The sequence below is a fragment of the Furipterus horrens genome, unplaced genomic scaffold, assembly GCF_987537825.1.
Source record: "Furipterus horrens unplaced genomic scaffold, mFurHor1.1.pri manual_scaffold_2, whole genome shotgun sequence".
NCBI lineage: Eukaryota > Metazoa > Chordata > Mammalia > Chiroptera > Furipteridae > Furipterus > Furipterus horrens.
The window spans coordinates 39,255,563-39,270,301 of NW_028327172.1; the positions used below are offsets into that span (position 1 = coordinate 39,255,563).

Below are 14,739 nucleotides of genomic sequence, written 5' to 3' on the forward strand. Positions count from 1 at the left end.
AGTGTTTTTACTTCTATTTTTTAACCAGTTTTAAGAAACAATGGAAAAGAACATTCAAAAGAGTTCATTGATTATGGTGGTTCACAAAATAATATTCTTGAATTTATGAGAACCTAATTTTGAGATGGTTAACCATTTTAGAAAACACACATGAAGTTTATCTGCTGTTTCTTCACCTCACACAAACATTTGACTCGTTATCTCTTTTTCTCCAGAGAGGATTAGCTTAATAGCATTTCTTATAATTTTGACACCTGAAGTCAGTCCTTGATTTTCTTAATAATTTTATAAGATACACCAAAGAATTCTTGAGTACTTTCTAACAATTGAATCAAATATGTGTTGGGGATAAATGATGAGCAAGAACATACCTCAGTGCCAGTGACCATATTCTTCAGTTTACAATGATTAACTCATAAATTTTTATTTATTCCCTTGATATTAACTGGGGGGTAAAGATGTTTTAAAGAAGATATGCATTATAAATTAATGAAATAAAATATGCCAAAAATTAAAACCATCAACAAATTACCATTGTCATGTTTCTTGTTTTATAAAATGCACTGCAAGTTAGTCCATTTTATCAACTAATAATGGCAAGAAATTGTAGTTAAATATGCCTAGCACAAAATTTTAGTGTTTAGTTTGTCATAGTTTCAAAAGATGCATAAGGACTAAAATTATGAAAATGAAATGGGCAGGGTAGATACATACTTACAAATCCGGCTTGCCAACCTCCCCTTTTTGGGTGTTCTGACTTGCCTCAGTGTGGCCTTCTCCTTTCCCCTTTCCCTCTGCCTCTCCCTCTGACTTCTCTATTTATCCTTTAAGTCCTAACTCACTGTTGTGGGCCTCATCCCTTCTCCAAGTTTCTCAGGCACATTAAATATGAATTTCAAAATGTTATAATATTGTTTTGTACTTGTTAATGTTATTTCACCTGTGTTAGTTTTAGCATTAAACTAGATCATTAATTTCCTGACACAAGGGACTGTATCTCTCCTTCTGTGACACCCACTATGTAGCCAACTATGTAGTCAGTGTTTAATAAATAAACACATATTGATACATTTGTTTACTTTTTATAAACCATTAAGCTTTTTGTTATAAAGATAATTTAAATGTAAGCATTTAGAAAATTATTTTTCTATCTATGTGTGTATAGTATTTTTATGTGGTATATGTCAACTTTAATCCCATGACCCAAAGATAACTCCTAATCTTTTGGAGTATAACTTTCCAGGCTTTGCATATCAAAGTTGGAGAAATTCTGCAGCAAAGAGATTTTTTTAAACTGGACTTTAAGTTATTGTTTCCAAAGCTCTTTGATTAGTAGACCATTTGCTAAGTAATGTCGATTTGCTTCCAGTAAAAAACACTTGGCCCTGAGTTGAAGACTGGTAGCCTAATTGGTATAAAATCTTGTTACCTAAAATGTATATTTCTCACAGTCATTATTTTCCAGACCAATGCAGGATAAACTAGGTTTTATCATGTGGACATGTAACAGATTAACAGATTATTTGGCAAGAAATAAAAATGCTTTTCAGAGAGAACTGTAGACCTTAGAGAATTTTGCAACTATTTAGGCTCCTTTATTTTTTAAATTGAAAAATGTTTAAGTCCTTAAATTGCTTTACTGAGGCAACTCTATGTAATGGTACACTGTAGCAGATTACTTACATTTCAAAAAGGAAATGTAGAACTGAAAATTTGTTATTTGCAAAATTCCTTTTATCCTCCTTTTAAACTTAGTGTTTTAAAGAAATTTTGTAGGAAGGTTTTAATGTGAAATGGTATGTGTGAAAACAAACTTGGCATACAGAGGATATATTGAATGCAATGAGCCTTTTCCAGGTAGAAGTAACAGGAATCAAGTATTAGGAGTGCAAGAAAGATGACATTGAAGTGCTCAGCCTGAGACTTACTGAAGCTGGTGCCTATCTACTGCACGGTGACATCCCATAAAATCAATAATTAGTAATTATTAGCATGTTTGTCTCAGGTTATGTTTAAAGGGCAGTAGCATTTGGGGGGCAAATTGATAGGGTGGGTACTAATTTATCCCATATTATTGAAGCAGAGAGACTATGAACTATAAGGATCTAAACTATACGAAGATGAGCATCCCACTAGCAGATGTAGTCCATAGTAATAATAAGTAGGAAAAAATCTGTAAATGGGCAAGTTGTGGCATGTGCCTATGATATGTAGGAGAAGTAAGGTGATCCTGCAGTCACTGTGAGACAATTCAGTAGTGCTTAACGTAAATTTGTATCTTTAAGGGAAACTGCTTAAGCCAGGGAATACTCTTAGGTTAGAAGAATGCTTGCAAATATTGTTCAATGAGATGAAATATGTGAAAATGTTTTATACAATAAAATATTAAATTTTAAGGCATTATTATAACATTACATTCATAGCCTATTTTTAATTTCTTGCTTATTAAGTTTCTCAGATTTTTAATATGTGAAAATCTCTCATTGTAAAACACAAACCAAATAAGTCTAGTAAAATTACATAATAAATATTACACAAAAGATACCCTAGTGGCTATAGGGAAGAGGCATTACTTCCTTACATGATAAATTATTAATAGAAAAATTTTATCAAAGACACCATGTTACTGTCTCCTAGAACAAACCTTATTTTAACCAACAGTTTTTGGGTTTAAACGCTTTTTTAAACACAGCCATACATTTTGCTTTGAAAAGGCAATTCTGAATGAATTCTCTAAACTTAAGACATATTCTTTTAGGAGATCTATTAGAATTTAGAATAACAGCATCTTATGATTTATGGCACATTTACAAAGTAAAAGTCAACCTCTATAATGAAAAGTGATTTCAGTACTTACTTAAGTCATATTGGACCTTTTTTCTTTTTTTTTAATAACTATTCCATTTAGTAAATGTTTACTTGAAGAACTAAATTAAGCTTTAAGAAATGACCAATGCATTCTATTTTGTGTTTTCGTTAAAGTAGGTTACTGGTCATTTATTTGAAATGGTTATCTACTTGCTCAAGCTGACTTCTAATGATACTCTAGGGCATTTATCACAATCTCATAAAAATGTGGATAGCTTTATCTCTTTCAGGAATTTCAGTCATTCTTTTGTCATTTCAAATTTATTAGTAATCCATGAAGAATATGATTCATTAGGTGTGGAAATCTTTGGTAAATTTATATTCATTACATTTTTATTATTTCTAAGGATTCCAGAAATCAAACAGTCTAATTTTAGCATTTGCTTTATAACAAATGAAAACCTTTCAAGAGCATATGGACCATATCACACATATAAAAAGTAAATGAATAGTTCCCTTTAGATATGTGCATTTTATAGACATATAATAACTTGGTTATCTTTCACTGTACTAAAAACTATACAGGCTCCAAAGCAAATAGAAAATACAATTCTGACCCCCATGAATAGGGGAGGATTTCCCTTGGTAAAATACCCAGAAAACTATTCAAAGAAAATTCATTCCTGCATGTATGCAATAGATAAATACTAAGTATCAACTATGTGCCCAGCTCTTGTTTTAGGAAGCTGGAAATTACGGGGAAGAAACCAGACAGAAATCCTAGTCGTCATGGAGTGAAACACTAGATAAAAATGGATAATATGTTGGATGGTAATAAATGCCATAAAGAAAAATAAAGCAAGGAAAGGGGATAGTGTTAGGTCCTTGCAATTTCAAGTAGGGTGCCAGCATCAGCTTAACAGAGAAGACATCCCCTAAATGAAGACCTAATGAAGGTCCTTAGGATATCTGTGGAAAGAGTATTCCAGGCAAAGGAGTAACAAACAAATGCTCAAGACCCTTAGCTGGGAGAATGCCCAGCATGTTTAAGGAGCAGCAAGAAAGCAAACTGGGCCAAAGAGGAATGGAGGAGACTGAGGGAACCTGTTGGAAATAATCCAGACAAGCAATGATGGTGGCTCACAGTTATTATGGTAGCAGCAGAGATGGTTAGAAATCAGGATTTGCTGACAGTTTGGATATGGGATATAAAAGAAAGGGGAATCAAGATTTTTGATTTGCTGAATAGAATAGGATTTCCACTAAGATGGGGAATTCTGCAGGAGTAGAATTTGGGGAGAAAGATTGGCACTATGTTTTGGGCATGTTTGAGATAACTGTTAGTCATCCAAGTGGAGATGTCAAGTTGGATATGGCATTTTGTGTCATTTGGGGAGAGGTTTGGCGGGAGGAATAAGTATGAGCAGGTGTGATATGTTGGTGAACTGTACTAGGAATTCGGAGTAAGAGAAAAATCAATAAAGGAACGGCTTTAGGAAGAAAGATAAATTTTAAGCTGACTTTTCATTATTAGAAAGGAAAGAAAAGAGAATTCTAGTTAGGGAAGATGTCCTAACATGTTACAGTATCATCTAGAAATAAATCTGAATGATTTACTACCTTGTATTATTTTTTACTTAAAACTTTTATAGTGCATCATATAGTATTATGGAACAATAGGTGCACAGGAAATGTTTGTTAACTAATAAATGAGAATAATATTTTTCAAAGTTTGTTTCATTAACCAGTATTTAGTAATTGAAAGTTGGCTGTTTTTTATTCAGCATTTTTATTATGCTAAAATATATATGAGAAAATATTTGCCATTTTAACCACTTTTAAATGTATAGTTCAGTGACATGAAGTGCATTCTGAAACTTAATTTCGTGTATAAAAATATATCCCCACCCCCCACCCCCTAAAATCAGCATTGTTGCTTAGGGGCAAAAGGAATTTAGAGCTGATTGGGCTTTACTTCTAAGCATCAAACAGTCTGCAAGCCTTAGAATCTTAAAAGAATATCACTTTTGTTTGAAAGATTTGGACAAGCAGAAAAACAAAAATGAAAATTAGTGCCTCACTTCTAAAACAAATTTTTCTTTTCTTGAAAACTGACTTTCCATTTAAATGAATGTCAATTTTAGCTTGGGGGTTGCTATTTAAAATAACTTGAATGTGTCTAATTTACCTTTGATTACTGGTACCTCACACAGAAACCAAATGCTCAAATAAAGTTTGGTACATATCCATAGCTTGAGGAGCTTTTCAAAAATGAAAGAAGTATACCCTGCTTTATAATTCAGATGCCTTTCAAAGTATGCTCTTTGTTTTTAGTTTGAGTTTTGTAAATTATATTATAAATTATATCACGCAATTAATTTTGGATTTTGTAAATTATATGAAAATGTGATTGTCTATCTTTTGTGAGTTATAAACCTAGGAAATTCTGTCTGTGTTGATTACAGTGCCTCTTTTTCTAGGGAACAAAGAAAGAAGAAATTGAAGGTGATGTAGAAGTGACTGGTTTAATTCAACCTGCAGAAGTGTTTGCTCCCAAAAGCCTGGTGCTGGTATCCAGATTAGATTATCCAGAAATTTTTAGGGTAAAGAACTCTTAGTTGTCATTATTGATATGTAATATCAATAAAATATATATATAACTGTGTAGATCTGTTTTGAGTGAACCATGGTAACAAGTCCTTTGTATTTAAAATGTCTTTGTATTTAAAATAAATTGACTTAGGAATTCAATAAAATTAGTACTAACAACAGAAATGTTTTCATGTTGGATGAAATAAATACCTGAGTAAGTTAATGTGACTATTTAAATTATAAGAATGTAGTGTTTTTTTAAAGGTCCCTTGTTTACTGATTCCAAAATTTATGTATCTTAAAGAAATCATTTTGATTACCTATAGCAAATGTAAAATGCATTAGTAATACAACAACTTTGTGTACTTTTACTCACCTTTTGATGATCCAGGTTGAAGTAAAGAGGATGAATATTTGTGTTCTCAAATAGTCTGATAGTACCATTGCCAACATAGCCTTAAAAAATTGTTTACTTCTAGATATTTTGTTTTTTAGACATTCAGAGTTTTCAAATGTAAGGAAAAATTTTAATTTAGCTATAAATACGTTTAAGCTTTGAAAGAAAAGGGCTTATTTTTTTCTTATTTCAGTTGTGAACTTTAGTAGTAGTATGTTGACCATGGTCTAACATCACAGATCTGCTTTGGAAAATATAAACCATACCTAAGGACATAATTTGTGGAAAACTTCTATATTGTTGAGATTACATTGTATTTAAAAAATTAACTTGGTGTCAATATTTCTATGGCAATGAAGTGATTCCTAGCAAATAATAATTTTTCATAATTACAAAATTTGATAAACTGAAAGATTGCATTTTTACCACCTACTTTCTTCTGAGCCTAAAGTGTTAATCACATTTTGTTCCTATAATGTGATCTTTTGTAATAATTTGTGTAAGTTAAATTTTTATGTAGAATAAATGTTCTGAATTTATAAGGATCACAAAACAAAATAAAATTTCTAAATGTTTATTTTGAGACCAAAAAAAAAAAAAAAAAAACAGTTTTAGGCCCTACAAATTTGCCAGAGTGGTTTTCTCAGCACAAACACCTGTTTTACAAATTATGGATTTCTGCTTTTTATAAGCTCATTTCAAAAGCTCATTTAGAGCTTCTGGTTCCGGAGAAAATTTAATAAACTTAATAACATTTGCTGCTTAAAATTTCTTCCATGTCACTGTACAATATATTCTACTAGGTTCAAAGAGAAATTTTCCTAGGAGCAGATGTCACAACAATTTTATTTTAGTGCTTACTTTTTCCATGAAATAACTACATGAATCTTCCCTTTGCAGGCTTGCCTGGGTTTGATCTACACTGTATATGTGGACAGTCTGAATGTCTCCTTGGAAAGTCTCATTGCAAACCTGTGTGCATGCCTTGTCCCAGCGGCTGGAGGGTCTCAGGTAAATAGCATAAAAACGGCAATGAAGAAGGCCTGTTCCTCTTCCCCTCTTGTTCACTTAACTTAATTAGTGAAGAAAAGGGAAGAAAAAGAATTCTTTAAATATTTTTGTTCTTAAAAGGATCTTAGTTAAGCATTGTCCCCATGGTCTGCCTTCTAGAGACCTAAGATTGCATTCTTTTCTTAGGTCATGAGGTTAATTTTAACACAGGGTTCACCTTTCACATAGCATAATTAGAAGTGATATTTGTGTAACTTGAACTCCGGTTTACATTTTGTTATAATATACTTTTTAAAGTCAAACTTTTAAATGTGTTCTTTGTACCCCTCTTACTCTATATAGTTATGCCTCATTTAATTAACTTAAATCAGAAATGTTTAAGTGGAAAAAAATAAGAAATAACATTAAGAAAACAGAACAATTTTTGTAACCTTGTAATTATTTCTGAATAGATCCATCAATTTATTTATTTCCCTGAATAACAGTAATTACATATGGTCTTAACACACTTTTGTGTGTTGTGTGTAATCTTGAATGAAATAGCTTACATTTAAAATTTGAAAGAAGAGGGTTTATTTTTCTTTTTTCAGTTTGCCACCTTTAGTAATAGTAATGTTGACCATGGTTCAAAATCCCAGATCTTTGGAAAGTTTAATCTATACCTGAAAATTTCCCAAGGATTTTGCCAAAGATTGAGCCTCAAATGAGGAAATTAAGCTGTTTTACTCAAATAAAACTTTCTCAAAGTGGTCATGTGTTTTTCATCTTCTGTATATCTTGAGATTTTCATGTTTGTCCAGAGGTAGAAAAATAAGAACCATGGCTCTATGACTTAATGTTTCTAAGGCACAATACTTAAAAAGAAAAAAGACATTTCCTTAAGCCCTAAAATTGATTAGTTGATCACCTACTTTGCTTATTCTTATATAATATTGGTGAAGAGCATAGTCTTCTAAAATTTACATGATTTATCTTCAATCTGGCATAGATTATTTACAGTGAAATTGCCATCCTTTTTCTTTGCCCCTTGCCTTTTTAAATGTCTTCCGTCTATCCCAGTGTCTTTTTTATTTTAAGGTTTTATTCCCCCTTTTTACCTCCTACGCTCTCTTCCCTCACTGTCCTACCTGTGCTCCAACGGCAGAATTTGAAATATGAGTTTGGTTGCGATTGGACCTAAGCTTTAAGCAGTGGATTTGTTTTATGGGTCTTCGTTTTATAGGATATTTGTTCACTTCATTTTATTTACATTTTAATTTTAAAAACTTTATTGTGGCTACTAGAAATTTTAAAATTATTATACATATAAGGTTCATACTATATTTTATATTTTCCAGTTTTATTGAACTATAATTGGCATAAAAATGTTGACTTTAACATTTTATTGTTTTTCACTTAAGTGTGATTGTCAGTGATTTTGTATTTCACTGTTATTAAATTTTCAACTTTCAACTACTTGAATGTTTTGGGTTACATTATTGCCCTTTGCATCTGTTAATTGCATCTTAGTATGGCCATCATCTGCTCTAAATCTGAATATCAAAGGCTTTTTTTTTTAATCTTAAGAAAATGTCTGAAAAGAAATCATTTATGTCATTGTATATGTGTGTGTGTGTGTTTGTTTTCCCATGCTGCAGAAGCTGTTTTCCTTGGGTGCAGGTGATAGACAGCTGATCCAGACTCCTTTGCACAATAGCCTCCCTGTCACGGGCACTAGTGTGGCTCTCCTGTTCCAGCAGTTAGGTATGTCTCTTCTCCTATTTTCAATGTCCTCTTGTGGATGCCTACAAAACAACATTTATTTTAAGCTCACATCACCTGACATGAATCTAGAAAATAAAAAGCAAACCATTAAATACCTGATATATAAGATATATAATTACATGGGTAGTATTCTCTTTTCTTTTAATCTTTAACCCAGGCCCCCTCTGCTCTAGGGTCATTAGACTATTCAAAAGTAGACATACTTTCTTTGTGCTTTAAAAAATGAATAGACAGTATATTTTGCTTTTCTATGATGAAATTACTTTTGTAGAAATTTTGTCTGATGGAACTAAAAATCCTGTCCTCCTCATCCCACCAATGGCTAGGATGAAGAATTGGGGGTGGGGAGGACACCAGAAAGTGCTCTCTCTGTACATTGGACAGTTTGTACTTCATTTAAAGAGTAATAAAACTTAATGATAAAAGACTCTGCTTCTCCATGGAATTCTTAGTTCCTTGAACAAATTTTCTTTCTTTCTCAGCTCTGTAACTTATCACTTCTTTTTCATTAGAGGCTCCGTCCTTATTCTTCTGCTGCTATTTTAATCAGTCAAATTTAGAAAGCTTTGGAAGAGATTAATTATAAGCAGAGTTTTCTAGTATCCTAATAAAGATGGATCATGAAATCAATCCCAAAGCAGTAATTTTTCCCCATTACATCAACCCCCCTTCAATAGTTCAAACTCTAAACTCTCTTCTTCTCTTCCTCCCTGAAAGTTTCTACTCACTGAGTCATCTCAACTGAGTCCTAATTTAATTAAAGCTATTTTTTTAATGTGTGAAATAGGTTTTATCTGATGGTACTTATTCCTCTAGAGAATATCTTGCTAATTAAATCTCTCTCTACTCACTTTTAGGGGTTCATGGACTAACTACAGCCTGTCCGTGGTCCCTACTAACCACTGACTTGTAATTTTAGCAAAGCACTATTCTGCCTTTTTTACTTTTAAAAGGGGCCATATTCCTCTAAAGGATCAATCAAAGCAAAGACTTACCTTGAAGAGGAATAGAAGGATATGACACAATAATTTCACATTTTCAATTGCTACCATTTATCTTGTACTTAATGATTGTCTTATAAATCTCTCATGCTTTTGAGTTTTACAGTGGTGTAGGGGGAGGAGGGGGGTTGTTACTGGCATCTAGTGCCAAGGACCAGAGGTATTAAACATTTTTTATGCATGACATCCTCATATATGGACTAGAAGAATTTTACCTCAAATACCAGTAGTCCTCGAACTGAGAAAAACTGCTATAAAGTATAAATTTATAAAATCTGGACCTCTCTTCCAGTAATGGTGGTCTATATAATTCAGACTAACCCTCTTAACACTGACTACTAGAAAAGCTGTACAAATATAAACATCTGCTTGAAAGCATCAGAGGCGGGTAAAGAATTACCAAACCATTGTCTAGGAAAAGCATAAAACTGAGAGAAGTAAGCCAAACATTTGGGATCAATTTTTCCCAGAGCATCTGTATTTTTGGAGAAATAACTGAAGAGCTGATCAGCATTATTGATGTCCTATGGGGCAAGGGAAAGTTTGAGTTCAAGGTTTACCAGTGGAGACTCTTTTATAAAGCTCTCACAATAATATTAAAATTAAAAAATTAAAATATTGTTATTCCAGCCCTAGCCAGTGTGCCTCAGTTGGTTGCGCACTGTCCTGCCAAGTGAAATGTCGCCAGTTTCATTCCTCTTCAGGGCATATGCCTGGGTTGTGGGTCTGGTCCCCCGTTGGGGCATGTGCAAGAGGCAACCGATCTATGTTTCCCTCCCTCTTTTTCTGCCTCCCTTCCTCTCTAAAAATGAATAAATAAAATCTTTAAATAATATTGTTATTCCAGAACATGTCAGGGAACCAATTTATTATCTTGAAAACTTTCAGTAAAGGAAATGAATCAAGCATTTGTTCTGCCTGTATATTAACTATATACTACAGGGAAACCCAATAGTAGGTGAGGAGAATTGTCTCTTTTTAAAAGTATTCTATCAATAGGTGAAAAAGAAATTATAGAGATAGAACATCGTCATTTTATAATCCTCAATGAATGAAGATCTAAGCACCAGTAACCGTTATCATAAGAAGAAAAACAAGCAGATATGATGTGCCAAGTCTTGCCAAACATTACCTGTAGTTTGACCTGGCTGGTGTGGCTGGGTAGGTTCGGTGCCATCCCATAAAGGGAAAGGTTACCATTTCAATTCCCAGTCAGAGCACAAGCCTTGGTAGCGCGTTCGGTCCCTGGACGGTGTGTGTGCCAGAGGCAACCTATTGATGTTTGTTTCTCTTTCATGTTGATATTTTTCTTCATCTATTTTCACCTCACTCTAAAAGTTAATAGTCTTTAAAAAAAACAACATTACCCATAGATTTTACCAGCGGGGCTAAATCTGAGTCTGATCATAGGAAGTACAGAAGATAAGGGAACACATTGAACTGCACCAAGAGACTGCATTTGTCAAAATTCAGGCTCTCGGAAAATATGGATATCATATCCCAGATTTTTTTTTTAATTATTTATTTGTTTGTTTGCTTATTTATTTATTTTTAGAGAGAGGGGAAAGGAGAAAGAGAGACAGAGAAACATCCAGATTCTTTAACAAATAAATTATAAGGAAAGGAAAGAAATGGAGGAAGGGGCTCTAGATTAAAAGAGATTTAAAACACATCTCATTTTTAACAAAGTAAGATTGAACGATAGTATCCAGATATGCACATTTGGGTGATAAAACTGTCTATAGAAAAAAAAATCAGAAAAATGGTTAATAGAAAAAAGTCAGGATAATGGTCAGTATGGCATAGAGTGATGGTAGTGAGGGGGGCACATGGAAGGGGAATCCAAGGTTGCTGGCAAAATTCTTCTTGATCTGTGTTGTGTTTATAACATAGTCACTAAGCCTTGCATTTGATTCATATAGTTTTCCCTATTCGTATCTTATCTTGCAATAAATATATTTTTTAAAACTTGTAAAACTAGCTATATGTATAACTTATTTTTTAAAGTGCAATACTTGAACAAATTAGAGATTTTATTTTTCTCAAATAATAATAAGTCTAGAGGTTGATAAAATATTGATTCTTAGATATCCCCAGGGATCTTCTGGAAATTCTGCCTTATGTTTTTCCCCCATCTATTAATATGAAGTTTTCCCTTACTAGGCTGTGAGCTTCCAGAACTGCCTTTATGATAGAGGAATAATAAAAGAATAATTAAAATTTATTCTTTGTGTCCTGCATATCTGGCATAATACCTTGGGCGCAAAAGGCATCAATGTTGGTTGAATAAATGAATGAATGTGCTAGCAGTGAAGAGAACAGCAGATATATTTCATTAGGAGATACTCTGAATGGATGAAGTGTGCCAGAAAAACATAATTAGCCATTTGAGGATCAAGTTTCATTATTTTACTCTCAAGTATTTTGAACTTTATTATCTTTTGCTTACATATTCAAAAGTTACTTTTTCAGGGAAGGAATAAGGAAAAGATAAGACAGGAAAGGAGAAAGAAAGATGCCTCTAAAACAGCGATGTATGCAGAGTTGTGTTTTCTAAAGCATGTGGTACTGATAATTGTGTCTAAAGGCATGCTCTTATCACCAGTCATTTCAGTTGGACTGTTGTTGAAAGCCAGTGTTAGACCATTATCAGAGTTCACTACCTGGGCTGGGGGTGGGGTGGTGGTGGTGGATTTTACAAAGCACAGACAGGAAGCAGATAAAGACTATAAGATTCTTCGGTAGCCTTGGCTAGTCTTCCTGTAAAAAGTCTAAATTTAACGATAACATTTTCTTGATTCTTCTAGGATTGTACGATAATGAATGTGTTTTCCACAGTTGAGAGTTCTCTGTGTTTGCCTGAAATCATTACATGGACTTCCGCCATCACCCACCTCATTCCCCATAATTTCCTTAATTACTTTAATTTCTTACTTGCCATCTTTTTGTTGTTGTTTGCTTCTTGTTGCTTCTTCTATGTGGACTAAATTTGTTTACCTGAAAATTTGTGCTTTAAGTGTGAGAAACTGTAGTTTTTTATGTTAATAATATTGTATTCACAGGAACTGGTGTTTATAGCCCTGGTGATTTTTAATCAATTCCACAGCTGTTTAACTTAGGTGTCTTTCCTTGATCCAAATAATTTTGTGAAATTCTCATATCTTTTGTCACACCTATTCACTTAAAATTTGGATTTTTAAAAAATTATATTTTATTGATTATACTATTACAGTTGTCCTGATTTTCCCCTTAGCCATTCATATGGAAAAGCAGCTTGGATGGCCCCTTAAGTTGGGTGGGGTGGAGTCTTTGGGGATCTCCAACATGGGTCAGACAGTGTTAGCCAGGTTGATGGAGTGGCAGATATGGCACCAGCCTACTGGCTCAGTCTGGATGAAAGTGGTTTCTTAAATTCCATAGTTGTCAGACTTCCATTCAATTCGATTTCTGATGGTTCTGAGTAATGGTTTTATATTTTAGATGTAATTTTGATGTGGTTGTGTGAAGAGGTGAGCCATGTCTGCCTACACCGCCATCTTGACCAGAAGTTCCTAATTTGGATTTTAATGGCAAACGCACCAGCTTTAGAATACTTAGTCTCAGTTTTTACAGTATATTATTTTTTTTATACATTTTAAAGTCAGAGATTAAAGTGATCTTGGGCCTTCAGTTATCATCACTGTGTTTTTCTAATTAAACAACTTTAGTCTTGTATTTCCTGTGTTTATACTTTTTTCCAGCTTTATTGATGAGATATTATCGACATATATAACATGTAAGTTTAAGGTTTATAGTATGATGACTTGATGCACTTATGTATTGCAAAATGATTACGACGTTAAGGTTAGTTAAATCTCCATCCCCTTACATAATTATCATTTGTGTGTGTGCACACTAATAACATTTAAGACCTACTCTCTTAACAACTTTCAAGTATATAACACAGTATCATTAATTATAGTCACCATGCTCTACATTAGATCCCCAGAATTTATTCACCTTATACCTGGAATTTGTACTGTTCAACCAACATTTTCCCATTTCCCCTAACCTTTAACACCTGGCAACAAGTATTCAACTCTCTATTTCTATGAGTTCACCTCTTTTAGATTCCCCAAATAAGTGACAATGTAAATTATTTGTTTTAGTCTGTCTTTTTTACTTAGCAGAATGCTTTCAAGTTTTCTCCACATTGTCACAAAAGACAGGATTTCATTTTTTTGGCTGAATAATATTGCATTGCATTATACATAACACATTTTCTTTATACATTCATCCACTGATAGACTGTAGTTTGTTTGTGTCTTGGCTGTTGATACCTCTTTGAGATATTGATTTCATTTTCTTTAGATATATATATACCTAGACATGAGATGGCTGGATCATATGATAGTTTTAGTTTTAAATTTTTGAGGAACCTCCATACTGTTTCCCCTAATGGCTACACCAATTTATATTCCCACCAACAGTGGACAGCAGTTCCCTTTTCTCCAAGGCCTTGCTGACACTCCCTTTTATTTTATTTTTTTAATCCTCACCCAAGGATATTTTCTCATTACTTCAGAGTGAGATCAAGGGGGCAGGGAGAGAGAGATAGACAGAGAGACACAGAGACATTGATGTGAGAAAGAAACCTTGATTGGCTGCCTTCTCGCACTCGCCTGATTGGGGACTGAACCCGTAACCTTTCGGTCTATGGGACGTTGCTCCAGCCAACTAAGCCACACCAGCCAAGGCTATCTCTTTTCTTTTAGAAAATAATCATTGTAACAGGTGTTAGGTAATATCTCATTGTGGTTTTGATTTGCATTTCCTTGATGATTGTGATGTTGACTCTCTTTTTGCATACCTTTCAGCATTTGTATGTCTTCTTTGGAAAAATGTCTATTCAAAGCCTTTGCCCATTTTTTAATCAGGTTATTTGCTTTTTGTTTTTTTGCTGTGAGTTGAAAGTTCCTTACATACTTTGGATATTTATCCCTTATTACAGAGGTGCTTTACACATATTTTCTATTCTGTAGGTTGCCTTTTTATTTTACCAATTGTTTCTTTTGCTGTACAGAAACTTTTTAGTTTGCTATAGCCCATTTGTTTACTTTTGCTTTTGCTGCTTGCACTTTTGGTGTCACATCCAAAAAAATCATTACCAAGACCAGTGTCAAGGAA

The 14,739-nt window shown here is 33.4% G+C and overlaps 1 protein-coding gene across 2 annotated transcripts in view; it reads left to right on the forward strand.

Moving 5' to 3' along the window:
- The window catches only part of SBF2 (SET binding factor 2), a 412,105-nt gene that overhangs the window by 196,955 nt on the left and 200,411 nt on the right, over positions 1-14,739 (forward strand). For both annotated transcript variants that reach the window (XM_090264085.1, XM_090264092.1), the window contains exons 4-6: positions 5,289-5,411; positions 6,698-6,808; positions 8,446-8,551. In XM_090264085.1, coding sequence (XP_090120211.1) covers positions 5,289-5,411; positions 6,698-6,808; positions 8,446-8,551 — 340 coding nt within the window. The remainder of the gene's footprint in view (positions 1-5,288; positions 5,412-6,697; positions 6,809-8,445; positions 8,552-14,739) is intronic.